Raw genomic sequence first — 14,744 nt, forward strand, 5'->3', positions numbered from 1 at the left:
AGTGCTACTGAGTGGGACTCTCGTGATGCTACTAATCGTTTCCATTTCTGAGTGCCACATGTGTAAACTCATGGCTTGAAATCATTTTTTAAATGAATTTTTACTTATTTGTGTTTAGGGGTGGTAGCGTACATGTATGTGTGTGCACACGTGTGAGTGCAGGTGTGTGCATGCATGTGGAGGTCAGAGGACAACCTTGGGTATCAGTTTTCACTTTCTGCCTGTTGGAGTCAAGCTTTCATTTATGTTAGCCATTGCTTATGCCAGGCTAGCTGGCCTTCAAGCTTCTGTGGAGTCTCTTGTCTCCGTCCTCCGTCACATTGTCTGAGCTCTGGGGTCATGGACACACGCCACCATACCTGGCTTTACACGGATTCTGGGGAAGCCCTCATCCTTTTGAGGCAGCACTTTCCCAATGGGCCATCTCCTCAGCCCTTAAAAAGTGAAGATAAGCACTCTCTGGTAGATAGTAATCTTGCTTTTTAGGGTTAGAGATTGAACCAGAGCCCCGTATTTCCCAAGCACGTACTCCATCGTGGAGCTACACTTAGAGTCCCTGTTCTCTGTGCTGAAAATGGTCGGGAGACAGACCCATGGTTGTAACGCTTTGTTGCAAGCTCAGAACTCCGTGCTGAAGAAATAAACGGCTCAGTAGTGAAGAGCAGGTACTCTTTAGCCAAAGACTGAGTTTGCCTCCCAGCACCTACACTGGGTGGCTCACAACTGCCTGTAACTACAGTCCCAGGAGATTTGACATTTCCTTGTGGTCTTTGTGGACACCTGCATGCACACGTACAAACCCACACACAGAATTATACATAACTAAAAGTAAATTTTAAAAAGAAAGAAAATGCAGATTTTAAGTTTAGCGTTTTCAAAACCCACAGCCATTCATTCTTTCACACAGTATCTTCCTTGTCTCCCACCTAGAAAATCCTGCTGGAAACTTTATGTTAAGGCCTTATAGAATTGAATGGCTCACTTACACAGTAATTATGCTGTAATTATGCTGTCTGCACCATACATTCCTTATAACTTAAGCTTTCTTTGTTTGTGTTTGAGACTGTTTCTCCGTATAGTCCTGTCTGGCCTGGAACTTACTCTCTAGCCAGGCTGGCCTTGAACTCAGATCCAGCTACCTCTGCCTCCTGAGTGCTGGGGTTAAAGGTGCAGAGTCCTGCAAAAAAAACAAAACACCAAGCTAGCAACCATAATATACACGCAGATGACCTAGGTCCGACCCAAGCAGGCTCCATGATTGCCACTTCAGTGCCTGTGAGCCTGGGGAGCCGCGCTTGGTTGATTCTGTGCGTCACGCTATGTTCTGCTAGTGTTCTTGACCCCTTTGGCTCCACAGTTCTTCTCCCCTTCTTTCTCCAGGTTGCCCAAGCTCCAGGGGAAGGGATTAGTTAGATGGAGATCATCGCTTACATAAAAATTGGAGAGCTCACATACTGAAAGCTCTAGAACAGAAGTAAGCACACCCAAGAGGAGTAGAGCGGGAAATAATCACACTGAGGGCTGAAATCAATAAAATAGAAACAAAGAGCAATACAAAGAATCAGTGAAACAAAGAGCTGGTTCTTTGAGAAAATCAACAAGATAGATAAACCCTCATCCAAACTAACTAAAAGAGGGAGAGAGAATGCCCAAATTAATAATATCAGAAACCAAAAGGGAGACATAATAACAGACACCAAGGAAATTCAAAGAATCATGAAGTCGTGCTTTAAAAACCTTTACTCCACAAAGTTTGAAAATCTAAAAGAAATGGATAATTTTCTCAGTATTTATTTTTTTTAATCCAAATTGATATGCTGGGTGTGGTAGCTCACACCTTTAATCCCTGCTCTCAGGAGGCAGATGTCTGAGAGTGTGAGGCCAGCCAGCTCTACATAGAGAGTTCTAGTCTTGCCAGAGCTACACGGTGAGGTCTGTTGTCAAAATTAATTAATTAATTAATTAATTAAAAATAAATTCAGCTTAGCTCTGAACAGGATTTGGTGTAGAGGCGTGGGAAGATCCCACTAGAGGACTGCATTTTTATTGTAAGAACAAGATACAGCAGCTTAGGCGTTCATGTGAAATTCAGTAAAATTCTAGTCACTGTAAAGTCATGAAAACAAAAGTAGAGATGTTTTACCATTGTCCTTTAATCACTTTCTTCTAATCATTACAAACATAAGAGAGTGAACAGCCTAGATCTCTGTATAAGAGTAAAAAAAAAAAAAAATGCCATGTCTGTGTCAAAGCATGCTGAATCATTCCTCCTCCCCCAAAACCGGATGCAAGGGCATTCTGGCTTTGGGCCAACACAAGTCCAAGTTTTTATCAGTAATTTAAATAGATTTTTGTATTAGACCTGAAAATGTTGGCTTTTTAATTGAAAACTTATCAATTATTTAAATCACTAGCAGCCTGAGGCTGTTAATTTTATGAGTGCTGTAATAATGGCATACAGTGGTTTTTGATGCATGGGAGCAGGGCCCGTCCTGTGGCAGTGAGGGCATGTCCTGGCAGCAGGTTGTGCGCTGTTAAATAATAACCAGCAAACAAACTGAAGGCTGCTGTCACACATCAGGATCATTTCACATAAGTTATTTAGAAGTTGTATTCTTTTCTCCATTCAATATATTTTTAAGAGATAATGAGAAGAAAACAAAGCTATAATAAATTGTCTTTTAAGAAAATGTAAAGTAATTTGGTCTCCAAGGAGATATTTAATGTATTGAGAGACTTCAGCAGCCAAATGTTATTACAGCAGTGTGGTGATAGCTCTGCATTTCGTTATGAGTTTGTGTTAATCAACAATCTGTTTTTATAGCGTAGTCTCTTGTAAGTTATACTGCTAGAATATTCCACTTCTGGGATCATGGCTTCTCCTCTGATACTATTGTATCTTTTTAATTCTTCTATAAAGTATTTTTTTAATTAGAATTTGAAATGCTTTATTAGAAAAACATACAACCAACATATTCTGAAAACTAAATACCTGATCATGGCGAATTATTTAAAGGATCCTGTTAGATATTCCCTTAATGTAGTTTAAATTTTATTCTTATTTTCCGCTCTCGGTTTTTAGAAAATTAAAAATAGGTGGCCGCTGTTCTCCTGCCATCTGTTGTACTGCTGGTGGCGTGCTGTGGAGGCTGTCTGCGAGGGCTTGTGATACTAAGCTCTTCTTTTGGGTGGCCTTTCTCAGAGGGATGCAGCATCCATGCAGCAGCACGGTGCGATTGCGGGTGACTCATGTTTCTCTCTCCTCAGTCCTGTCTAGCATAGGACTTTTCCCCATCAGATTCTCTTACTCCTGCAGTTTGTGTGAGTGGAGCAGAGCACTAACAAGAGGGATTCTCTTCGTCTTGCCCGTTTTCTCTCTCATTTCCCCGTGTTGCTAGAAGAGCACAGGATGTGCTCTACTGTCATGCCTCTTACTAGAGCAGAGACTCTGTGCTTACACTGAGTGCAAGTGTTCCCTTTGGTGTACTTGACCATCGTGTGCCTTGTTAGACTGTGGGTACCGTCAGGGAAAAGCGCTCTTTGACCTTTGGAGCACTCTGTAAATTGGGCTCTAATTATCTCTACCCTGCTCTGCATAACTGGGAGATTGTCTCTAGAATCATGGTTAACTTGAGTAGAGCTGGAAAGCGGCTCACAGGTCTCGCGTGCGCTCTGTTCACAGGTGAAAACATACAGCCTTTGACATCAGCTTCAGATATGTGTTAGGGTCTCAGGTGTGGACCAAGGAGGCCTGGGCAGAGGCTCCACTGGACCCCATCTGTTTCAAGTATGGTTTCTGTTCTGTTAGCCAGTAAGTTTTACTGAGAAATTTTGTACATACTACTTTTTTCCCCTTGATTATAAAAAAATGTTTTGTTTGTTTACTACAGTGTCTATGCACCTGAGTTCAAACAAGAATGAAAAAAAAATTGTGGTTTTTGGAAGTTTAAAATATTTTGCCCAAGTTTTACCACAAACTATGCTGTCCATTTGGGAGTATAATGTTTAAGAACCCCTTGGCGGGCTGGAGAGATGGCTCAGAGGTTAGGAGCACTGGCTGGCTGTTATTCCAGAAGTTCTGAGTTCAGTTCCCAGCAACCATATGATGGCTCACAGCCATCTATAAATGAGATCTGGTGCCCCCTTTCAGGCCTGCAGGTGTACGTGCAGGCAGAACACTGTATAGATAATAAATAAATAAATAAATACATCTTAAAAAAAAAAAGAACCCCTTTGCTGGCAGGAAGTTTTCTTTAAAGAACATTGTTCACATGGTGCTTTTAAGTACACTGTTTATTCAACAGTGTGCTTTGCAGAGGGCAAAGTCAGCTCAGCCTTCACTAAGTGGTGAGTGTCCAACTCCGTGGCGTTAAAAATTTAATTATGCAGAGCGCCCTTCAGACTGGAGAGATGATGAAGAGAAGGGGAAGCAGAACTGTGGTGGTTCAAATAAGAATGGCCCCCAGAGGCTCACATATTTGAATGCTTAGTCACCAGCAGGAGGAAGTGTGTCACTGGGGATATGCTTTGGGGTTTCAAAAACTCCTGCCAGGCCAGTCTCCCTTGCCTCTCCTTTTCTTTTCTGCCTGCCTGCGGATCAGGACATAGGTTCTCAGCTGCCGCTCCAGTGCTGTGCATTCCGCCATGCTTCTGTAATGACGGAGTAAACCTCTGAGACTAAGCAAGCCCAGTGCTTTCCTTCATAAGAGTTGCCTTGCTCATAGTAGCTCTTGACAGCACTAGAACACTGACTCAAGACAGGCATGGCAAGAACTTGTTTTAGACTATATTCTATTTACTCAAATAAGGACCACAAGCCACTAGTAAAAACAACAATAGTTTTTGTTTTTTCATCCTATTCAGTGTACACACACACACACACACACACACACACACACTTTTCAGGCATGGTGGAGAAATGATGAGGAGAGTTAGTAGAATAAAACTTATTTTCAGAGCCAGATCATCTTACTTTTCCCTTCTGTGTTTCCAAGGACATTTGGGGTCTCTTGAAATAGAGCTGAAATTGTTGCACCCTCTTATTTTTGCCCACCGTCTGAAATAGCTCGGGGCATGCCTGACATCAAGAAGGGATTTGTTGTGCAGCTTTGGAAGCACAGGAAAAGCACAGGTAGGCCTCCATCACCAGGGAACTCTGGGCCTGTGCTGCAGCTTTCATCCAGTGTTTTGACACTGATATCGCTTGCTCATACTCCACAGAGCAACATCTCTGGAGGAATGTCCCTCTTGGCCTCCTGTCTCCATGTACTGGTCGTCTTGTTCTGTTGAAGTGGATGGTGTAAGTTGGCAATTTAGACTTCATTAGCGAGGATAGCAGAGCTCCTAGGAGTTAAGTCGAAGGTTAGTGAGGACACTGCCCCAAGCTAATCACCATGAGACTCAAAGCTTCATCTGAGAAGTTCAGCCAGAACTTGTTAGACCCATTGCTCTGCTAATTTAAATCTCTCCTGCCGGGGTGCATTACCTGAGCAAAGTTGGATCATACCTGCTGATGGCTTCCCGCACTTCTGTTAAGATTGTCTGGAGTTCCCTAAAGCCCTTTATATTTTGCTAGTCAAAACAAATGGGTATCATTACTAAACATGGTCAGCTTGCTGTTATGTTCACTTCCAAATCATTAATAGATACGTGTGTGTGGTAGCATTCGCCTGGAAGCAGACCTCAGAGTTGGTCTCTGTTGACCTTTTCACCAGAAGCCTGAATCCGTTGTGAATCCGTGTGGGCCCTTGGCCTAGAGTCAGTTCCGAGGCTCCTTGAGGTGGGGCCTCTGAGTTGTTAGGGAACCAGGTGACTGGGAGGCAAATAGTAAGCGCTAGCTACTAACTGGCATGCAAAAGAGATTGCAATGAGGACTGGGCTGGGGAGGTGGCTGTGAGAGCTCGGTAGAGTGGAGGAGTGAGTGGCACTCCTAGTGTGTGGCATAAGGGATACTTGAAGGAAGGTACAGTTGGTGGCTGTCTCATTGTGATAATGGGACTTGTAGACAAAGCTAAGATTGCTGAGTGCTTCACTGGGAAAACTAACGAATTAACCACGGGCTGTGGGTAGCTTATGGATTGCTGCAGTAGTTTCTGACGAAACTACTTACTGTAGGAAATGTTTGTGCACTGACCACACAGGAGTGTGAAGATTTGCTTATTCGTAGGAAGCAACCAGTGTACATACTCCTTATAAGTGGGATGTCTTACACAAAAGTCTCTGTCCTTTAGAAGCATGTGAGGGGAGATTGAGGAAACCAGCCTGCTGTAAATGTGTGTACATACTGAAGAGGGCCCATATAGCTTTTGTCTGTGAGGAAGTTAGGCGCTAGGGTCAGGGAGAGTCCCCCTTTCCTTCCTGAGAAATATCTGCAGTAGGTGTTTTGTGTAGGTACATCCAGTAGTTCCCAAAGGGACTTCCAGAGTCTGAGGTTTTTACCCTTTTACCAGAGGTTGACATCAGGCCACATAGCACACGTCATATCAGGAGCTCCAAGGATTCCTTAAAGCCCACAGAGATCCCCAATGATTACAGCTGCTATGAGAGAACAAAATACTTGAGGCATGGCCCCTGCCCTGCATGAGCTTCTGAAAGGAAACTAGATAAAGTTCCTCTGAGCGCCTCCCTTTGTGTGTCTTAGCGATGTGGTGGTTGAGGATGAGGGAGGGACACTGACAGTGACAGTAAGCAGTTGGCTAACCTGCCTCTGTAGTGGGCCATGCGCTTCAGCAGGCTTGTTCAGAGCTTCCTGTGTCTCCTGTCCTTAGGAACATTGTCTTTCTGGGTTCAGTCGCTTAGTGGTAAGAGCTTCATAGTCAGTGCCTTTTTTTCTTTTAACATGTACTTTATAGAAGGTTTCCATGTACCAACTTCTTTAAGGTGAGTGAGGCAGGCAATTTCCCCAGGGTTTTTTTTTCAGTTTTTTTTTCTTTTTCTTTTTTATTATTATTATTTTTTACACTTTATTCACTTTGTATCTCCCCATAAGCCCCTCCCTCCTCCCCTCCCGGTCCCACCCTCCCTACTCCTTCTTCATGCATGCCTCTCCCCAATTTCCCAAGTTTTATAATAGGATATTGGGGCACAAACCTGTGTGACTTTCTTTAGGTCATACCTAGTAAACATGGCTGTGGCCAAAGCCCCCTTGTTCTGTGAGTCACTCACTCACCCATTCAGCTAGTTTCCAAGAGCCAGCTCGTACTGGGTGATAGCACACTGGCCAAGCACCGCACTGGAGGTGGGCACAGTGAGTGTGCAATCCAAGCCCTTCCCTCTTCCCCACACACAGAGTTGCCTTCCATGGTCCTGTTGAGACAACAGCAGAGAGAAAACCCAGATCAGGACAATAAAAAAACGACCCTTACCAGGCAGGATGACAAGTGATAAGCGCTGAGCACAGAACACCTCCTCCATTTTTGAGGATAGAGGAGGCTTCCTGCGGAAGGTGGTGTCCTTCTGCAGTGGACAGGCCTGTGGGACTGGGGAAGTGTTCTGGGCAGAGGAACAGTGTATTTAAAGGTGTAGAGGCAGAAGACTGCCTGGAGAATCCAGGAGAAGCTGCCTGGGATTCATCGTGTATGGATAACAGAAGAAGGAGGGTATGTGATGGGCTGTGGAGAATGGCGAGCCTTAGCTTGAATGTGCAAGGGAGTGATGTAGCCACAGCCTATTTCTCTGGAATGTAGCTTTAAAACACAGACATAGTATGGGCTATTTCAGGTCAGAGACTGTGGAGGCTGCAGGGCTGTAAGAGGTCAGTAGAGTTGGGAGGAGGGCAAGTGAATGAATTCATGTGGTCGGAATGGCAAGAGAGGTGGCCAGGGTCAATTCAAGACACCTACTTTGGGTACCTGCAAGTAATGACTTGGTAAGCCCAGCTGGCAGAAAACCAGGCTGGGGTCTGAGGGCGAGTAGAGGGGCTGGGAATTCAGTTCTGGATTGTAGTATTGGAGAAGGCTCTAGTCAGCCAACTGGATATGCTCCAAATCTTTTAGGTTTTTTTAGATAGGGCTTCTCTGTGTAGCCTTGGCTGTCCTGGACTCATTTTGTAGACCAAGTTGGCTTTGAACTCACAGAGATCTGCTCTGCCTCTCTGAGTGCTGGGATTCCAGGCATGAGCAACCACACCCATATGCTGCAAATCTTGGCAGAGACATGTAGGCTGGAAGTAAAGGTTTATGACACCCATAGGTTCTGCTAGTCTTCACGGCTCCTCTTCATGGCTTCATGGAGACCTGTGAAGAGGTGGGAGGAGAATGCCTAGTGAGAAGGGGGATTGGGTCAAGAGCCACAAGGACCTCACCTTCATCAAGGGGGACACTCCTGGAACTAACATGAGGGTAGCTGGCTGCGGGGTGGGGGCAGTGCTGGTTGGGACCGTGTCTGAGTAGAGGTCCCCAAGGGCAGTCAGTGCAGAGGGCTCTGTGCCATTTCCTCAGCCAGGAAACATGGCTGCACTCACACATCATGGGAGGAATGAGGAAAGAAGCTCTCTGCTAGCTCAGCAGTCTACTCTGTAACTCTGCTTGTTTAGCTAAATGTTTTGGGGGAATGTGAGATGCACCTCCTTTTTAATTCTTAAACAGTAAGCATGTGTTTCATGTTTTTAGCACATGTTCTAGAATAAAACATTTTTTTTGTTCCGTAATAACTTGTGCTTATTGGTAAGCCATTTGTCTCACCTGTTAGATGAATGGGGTGGAGGTGTGGGAAATTAGAAAAATATATGAGGTGTCCAGTACTGAGCCTAACATGTGCAGGTGTTGGGGGGGGGGTGAGGGTTGTTCCCTCCTTAATAGAGAATCTAAGCCTGTGATATTAAACCGTGTGGTAATATGGTAGATTTTCCATCAAAAAATTTAATTATTGATTTAATTGTGCTGTTATAATTGGAAGTGGGTTCATAACAAATAGGAACACTGCTTGATAAATTTGCAAACAAACAAAGCCAAAAATTGTGCTTGTTGAATCTGGCTTTCTTTTTGAGATTAATTATATTTTTTGATAACTACACTAAACTCTACCACATCCTTATTAAAGCCATTTAAGGTTTTTGAAGAACATCTCAGAGAGACTCTGAAACCAATACTTAGTACTAGAGATTCCATTAGCTATTGTAAAACTGATTAATCTTGTACCCTGTTAGCATATTGATTATTGCTGCAATCACTGCCTGTAATGGATTATGCGAAGGACAGCTGAAGCGAACGCACTTTGTAACTGCTGCCTTTGGGCTTAGTTTGGGCACCTTTTCTGTACTTTCTATACGCACTCTTTGTGTTTCACATGCTAGAATACATCTAAGGCAGGGCAGTCAGGCTTTTGTGTTGGGAGGTGACTTTCTGTGTTTGGGCTTACAGAGTCTTTTGCTGTTGCTGTCGCTGCAGTTTAGTTTGTGAGCCTACAGTTACCCTGGGTGCTCTGTGAACATTTCACTCTCGCCTGGAAGCTGGGATGCCTGAGGAGGTTAGGTGACTTCCTGAAGGCTGTGCACAGCAGTGATTGGTAGACTCAGGACCCAGCCCCAGTTAAGTCAATACAAACATCTCAAACACCTACTATGTGTAGAGTGTATGTTGAAGTACCAAGAGCCAAGACATGGTAGATGGTCACATTGTGGCTTTTCTGTTCAACTCATGTTAGCTATCATGGTGTCTGAGGTTTAGGCTTTCACTGTTATCACTTGTTTTTTCTTTTGTTTTGGTCAATTCAGAGTCGTGTCTTTGCCATTACTGACGATTTTTTATTACCAGTTAGAACCAAATGGGAGGCACAGAGGCCAGACCTAACTCCAGTTTGCCATGCAGTGGTTTAATTGTGGTCTTTGGTGTTTTCTTCTGTGAGGCTGACAGCACTCCTCTGGCTGGATTCCACCTTACAACACAGCAGAATGAGACATAGTATGGCAAGGCAGCATTGCCTCACTGCTGCTGTATGTAGGAACCAGCCAGTGCTGAGGCTCCCAGGAATGAGCTCTCCAGCTCTTGAGGACCCTGCTCATTTACCTGGATGGCAGCAGACTAAGTGTAGATGCTTTATTTGGGGTTCCTTAAGCCTCTACCATCCTTCCAACTCCCAACCCTAGGTAGGAGAAAAAGAAGGTTAGAAGGAAAAGAGGATGTAGAACTCTTTAGACTTAGTTCCATCTGGTTAGGGTCATCAGGTTCTTTTGGGGCAATACCAGTCTCATTCATCAGAATATCCAGCAGTTCAGGGAACCAGCAACCTTCTTCTTTCTCCATCCATGTCCTCAAATTCTTCTCCTCGAAGCCCTCACCTCTTCGCTCCCTGGGCTTTTATTTGTATTTATACCCTCTCAGAGTCCTCAGAATTAAACTGTCTACAGCTGGCAAAGACCACACCCCACTCTGAGCCGAAAGAGGCAATTATCAGCTGGGACAAACTAAAAGCAACTCTATATCCCATACTTGGGATTAAAAGAAAAACCTGTTTATATAACTTAACTTTGCTTTTTTTGTTTTTAATTCAAAACTTCCACTACATCTAACAGCCTAGTGGCCTGTGCTCTGTGCCAGTGTCCTGTCCATGCCCCAGGTTTTCTCCCTGCCTGTAGGGAGTACTGCCTATGCAGCGGCCAGAGCCCACACTGGGGCCCTGTGTCCTCCGGTTCTTAGCAGTCCTGCTGCTCAGAGGTCAGTTGTGTATATTGTGCTCATGTCCTGGGCTCGGTTGCTTCCCATTTCTGTGTGTGTCCAGCTCTAGTCTTACATGTCAGCAGGGAAAATGCACTTGGATTTGGGAGAGCTGTGAAAAAACAGAAGTAAAGCCCAATTAATTGTTTGAGAGGAAGTCTTCATCAACACAGTGTGTGTCACTGCTGTGGGATTCCATCAATCACGGTGCAGAGTGCGCAGAGCTGGGTATAGATTGCCTAAATTTTTCACAATGGTTACAAACATATATGAAGTTTTCCAGTTGATTTGGCACAGTGCTAAGATGAAAGTGAAAGCTTCATTATTTATTTTGTGAGGTAAATAAATAAAGCTGGAAAACAGGTCAATTTCATGCATGCAAGGTTTTATAGTAGGGAGAAGGCAGTGCACCTGTTCTGACCCCTTACACTTGAGGTTATTTGTTTTCAAACTTGACCCCAAGCACCAGTTTCAGACAACTCTGTAATTAGTTTGTTAGATAAAGCATAAGGATATTTCTTTACTGATCTCTAGGACCATGGCAGAGTAGAAACCTACTGTACATAGCAGTTAATTAAAGAAAAGCATTAACTACAGGCACCACCACGGCGCTGTCTCATATCAGTATAAAAAGGCAGGAATTTTTTTGACAGCCACTGATTGGAAAGTTGCTTGCAGCCTTCCAGAAGCAAGGGTACATGCTGTGGATCAATAACCGGCAAATTTCCCATTAAAAAGAATACCTGAGCAATGTTCCAAATAGCCACTGGCATCTTAATTTTCCACGGAAACCTCAAATACTTGTGTGCTGAGGACAAGTCATTTTCGGACAATTTTTCCAGACTACTTGTTAACAGTTATTGCTGTCCCAAAAGGTTGACAGCTGACATGATTGATATTTCACTTACCTGTCGTCACCGTGTGAGTAATGGGGAGCGCACTGTATTCTGGGCTTTTCAGGAGCAGCCTCTGTTGCCTTAGCGTATTCCAGAGTGATTTGCACATGTTTATGCTGTGCGTATTTAAGTTTTTAGGTCCATAGAAAGAGAGAATTGCCTTCCTCTCCAGCTCGTCTCAGTCATTAGCAAACAGTCAGTCCCTTCTGGACTCCTCTCCCACACACTCACCTTCACCTCCTTGCTTGTAGTGCAGAAAGCCTTGGATTTCTCGGCTTTGATCCTCACAGTGGTATATTGAGGTGTCTTCATATTTCTGAGGAAAAAAGATTGATTCTAAAATAACTTTAATGTATATAACACCAATAGAAAGACACACATTTTCCAGATTTATTTTGATTCTATATGCGTTGGTATGTTGTCAGGTCTGCAGGAAGAGGAGTTACAGACAGTTGTAAGCTGCCGTGTGGATGCTGGGAATTGAGTCCTGTGGGAGAGCAACCTCTGCAAGGAGCTCTTAACTGTGAAGCCATTTAATTCTCCTGCCCTAAGATACAAGTTTTTTCTTAGAATGTTATAAATATGATAATCAATTTTCAGGAACTGTCTGAAAATATGGGAGTTAAGTGGTATATGTATGTTTAAATATGCAAACAGCAAACAGGAGAAAGGGAGAGAGCGTTCTGTTTTTGGAAGGCCCTTAAAACACAAAGCTGGGAGCAGAAGCAATAGCTCAGTGCTTAAAGCATTGGCTGCTCTTCCAGGGAACTGGGGTTTGGTTCCCAGCACTCACATGGTGGCTCACACTGCCTGTAATTCCAGGCCTTTTTCTGGTCTCTGTAGGTACCAGACATGGTAGTGGTACTCAGCATGCAAGTATTCACATAAATACCCGTACACATAAAAAAATGAAAACAACAGTTTTAGGGCCAGTTACTGGTTTTCATTGTAGGCATTTTTCTTCATGAGCATCATTTTCTTGTTTGTTCAGCTTAAAAGAACTATAAAGAGGTCAAGAAGCTATCCCCAACTACGCTAGGTCAGGTGGTCAGGCAGCAGTCCAGGAAGACGGGATAGGACTGCAGTCCCATGGTCGAGCTTCGCTTTACCTCACGAAGGCCAGTGAACTGCCGTTTTACGCAGGACCTTATGTTTTATGTGCCTAGAATTTTACATGAGTGTTTTTCCATCTTAGTGTTCCTAAAGCTAAATTTGGTAACAGAAGTAGATTTGCCAGAAGGAAACTGTTTTTTCACATGGGGATTCTGTTGTTCTTGGTTGAGTGTTCTTCACTGGCTCTTCAGCCTCTTCAGCTTCAATCTCCATTATCTGTGTGTTTCTGTACACAAATGTCTGCGTGTTTGATTGACTGACAAGTGGATATTTGTCAAATATTGAGCCTATTCATTTTGCTTTACAAATTTCAGAGGGAAAAGGACAAGAGGCAATTTGAGTAATTTCTATCAGAATGCTTTTGTATCATTTAAAATATGTATCATTTTAAGGTATGTTAAATACTAGCATGGGGTCTTAATTAATACCGTTAGTCTTAAAGATAAATGCTGGTATGGAAGTCCACTATGGACTTCCAAATCCTGAATATAGTCACTGTATTAATTTTGATATGCAAATAGAGAAAACGTGTTCTCAAGGCTGATATGTGCATACCAGCCATTTACAAAAGTGCCATGAATTAAACAGCCCCTAAGTGTCTGTCCCAGTGTCCGTACATTACTGAGTAATCTCTTTCTATTATCTTTGCAGTATTACTCCACAGTAATGGAACAGCAAGTAAATGGCCAGCTAATAGAGCCGTTGCAGATATTTCCAAGAGGTAATGTTGAACAAATTCTAATCAACAATGATTATTTCAGCAAACGGTTTCATCACCAGTTATGTTTTCCAAAGGTTTAAATGCACATAACATGATGTTTAGCTCTTAATTTGAAAAAAAACAAAAGAAGTATTCATTATCATGGGGGATTGCAAGCTATATTATAGTTATTGCAGATAAAATATCTAATCTACTGGAGTAAATTAAACTAACTAGATTGGTTTTTTGTTTGTTTGTTGTTTGTTTGTTTTGTTTTTGAAGTACATACTTAAAGAACTCTTTGGGAGTCTCCATGATTCTAAAACAAGGCAAATGGTTGGCTTTAATTCTGGATTTATAAATTGTGAGTCACGATGCTGGTGAAAGCTACTGTTGAGATGAGAGCTGTCAGCTGGTACAGAAGCTATGAGAAATGGGGAGTTGAGGGCAGAGCTTTGGGCAGAGCTTGATATTTGTCTTGGGATGGGGAGGTTATTTTCTAAATAGTAGAGCCTCTTCTCCAATGGCAGTTGATTAAGTCTCCAAATACATGAGCAGATTAGGGTGAGTCTCAGTGAATCCCTCTTTTAGGTTGGTCAGTACCAGCTTTGGATCAGCTGTGATTGTTCGGTTGTGCAAATATCCCCTCAAAATTTGAGTATGGTGAAGAGAGACTTAGTTATATAAACCAGTAAGTTTTAAAATCATTATTTTTGCCCCACTTGAAATCCATGCTTTCTAACTAATGGAACAGACCAGAAAATCCTCTAAGTAACTCTTCTAGAAATAGCTTAATTGAAATAATTAAAAGTTAAACTCACCTTCGTTAACTAATACTGTACAGATAATCATGGTGTGAGTTTTCCAATTAAACATTCTAGACTTTCATTACCTGTAACTCAGAAGTTTGAACGGCTCAATTAACCAGTGTGCTCTTATTTGCAGAGATGGTCTCCAAAGGCGGCTGGCTTGGCCAGCCAGGGAGGAGATCCATGTTCAAGTGCATTATTCCTCTTCGGGTGTTTGTGTGGGCAGTGAACCCAGGGGGAGCATTTCATTATTAGTAAGAGCTTAATGGAGGGCCACGTAAGGGTTTGATCTGTGCTACTGAAGATCAGCAGTCATCCAAAAGAAAATTATGGTTCATCAGGTTCTGTGGTGCTTGACTGACAGGCGAACAGGGACGCTGATTCTTCCCTTGTTTTTTATATGACTGCAGAGTTGGGGCAGATTTAAACATTCTTTTCTTCACAAAGCTTTATAGGCTGAAAATTCGTCTGGTGCTTCTGAGCTCTGTTATGGCAAATCCCAGAGAATCTAGTCCCCATGTGCTGGGCTTTTCTTTTCAGTAAACTGTTTCGTTCTTTCTGTGGGCAGTCTTTT

The 14,744-nt window shown here is 43.1% G+C and overlaps 1 protein-coding gene across 29 annotated transcripts in view; it reads left to right on the plus strand.

The window, feature by feature from the left end:
• The window catches only part of Map2k5 (mitogen-activated protein kinase kinase 5), a 222,029-nt gene that overhangs the window by 19,488 nt on the left and 187,797 nt on the right, over nucleotides 1–14,744 (plus strand). For all 29 annotated transcript variants that reach the window (XM_060384939.1, XM_060384937.1, XM_060384938.1 and 26 more), the window contains one exon: nucleotides 13,313–13,382. In XM_060384939.1, the coding sequence (XP_060240922.1) occupies nucleotides 13,313–13,382 (70 nt within the window). The remainder of the gene's footprint in view (nucleotides 1–13,312; nucleotides 13,383–14,744) is intronic.

This window comes from Meriones unguiculatus, chromosome 6 (assembly GCF_030254825.1).
Source record: "Meriones unguiculatus strain TT.TT164.6M chromosome 6, Bangor_MerUng_6.1, whole genome shotgun sequence".
Lineage (NCBI taxonomy): Eukaryota > Metazoa > Chordata > Mammalia > Rodentia > Muridae > Meriones > Meriones unguiculatus.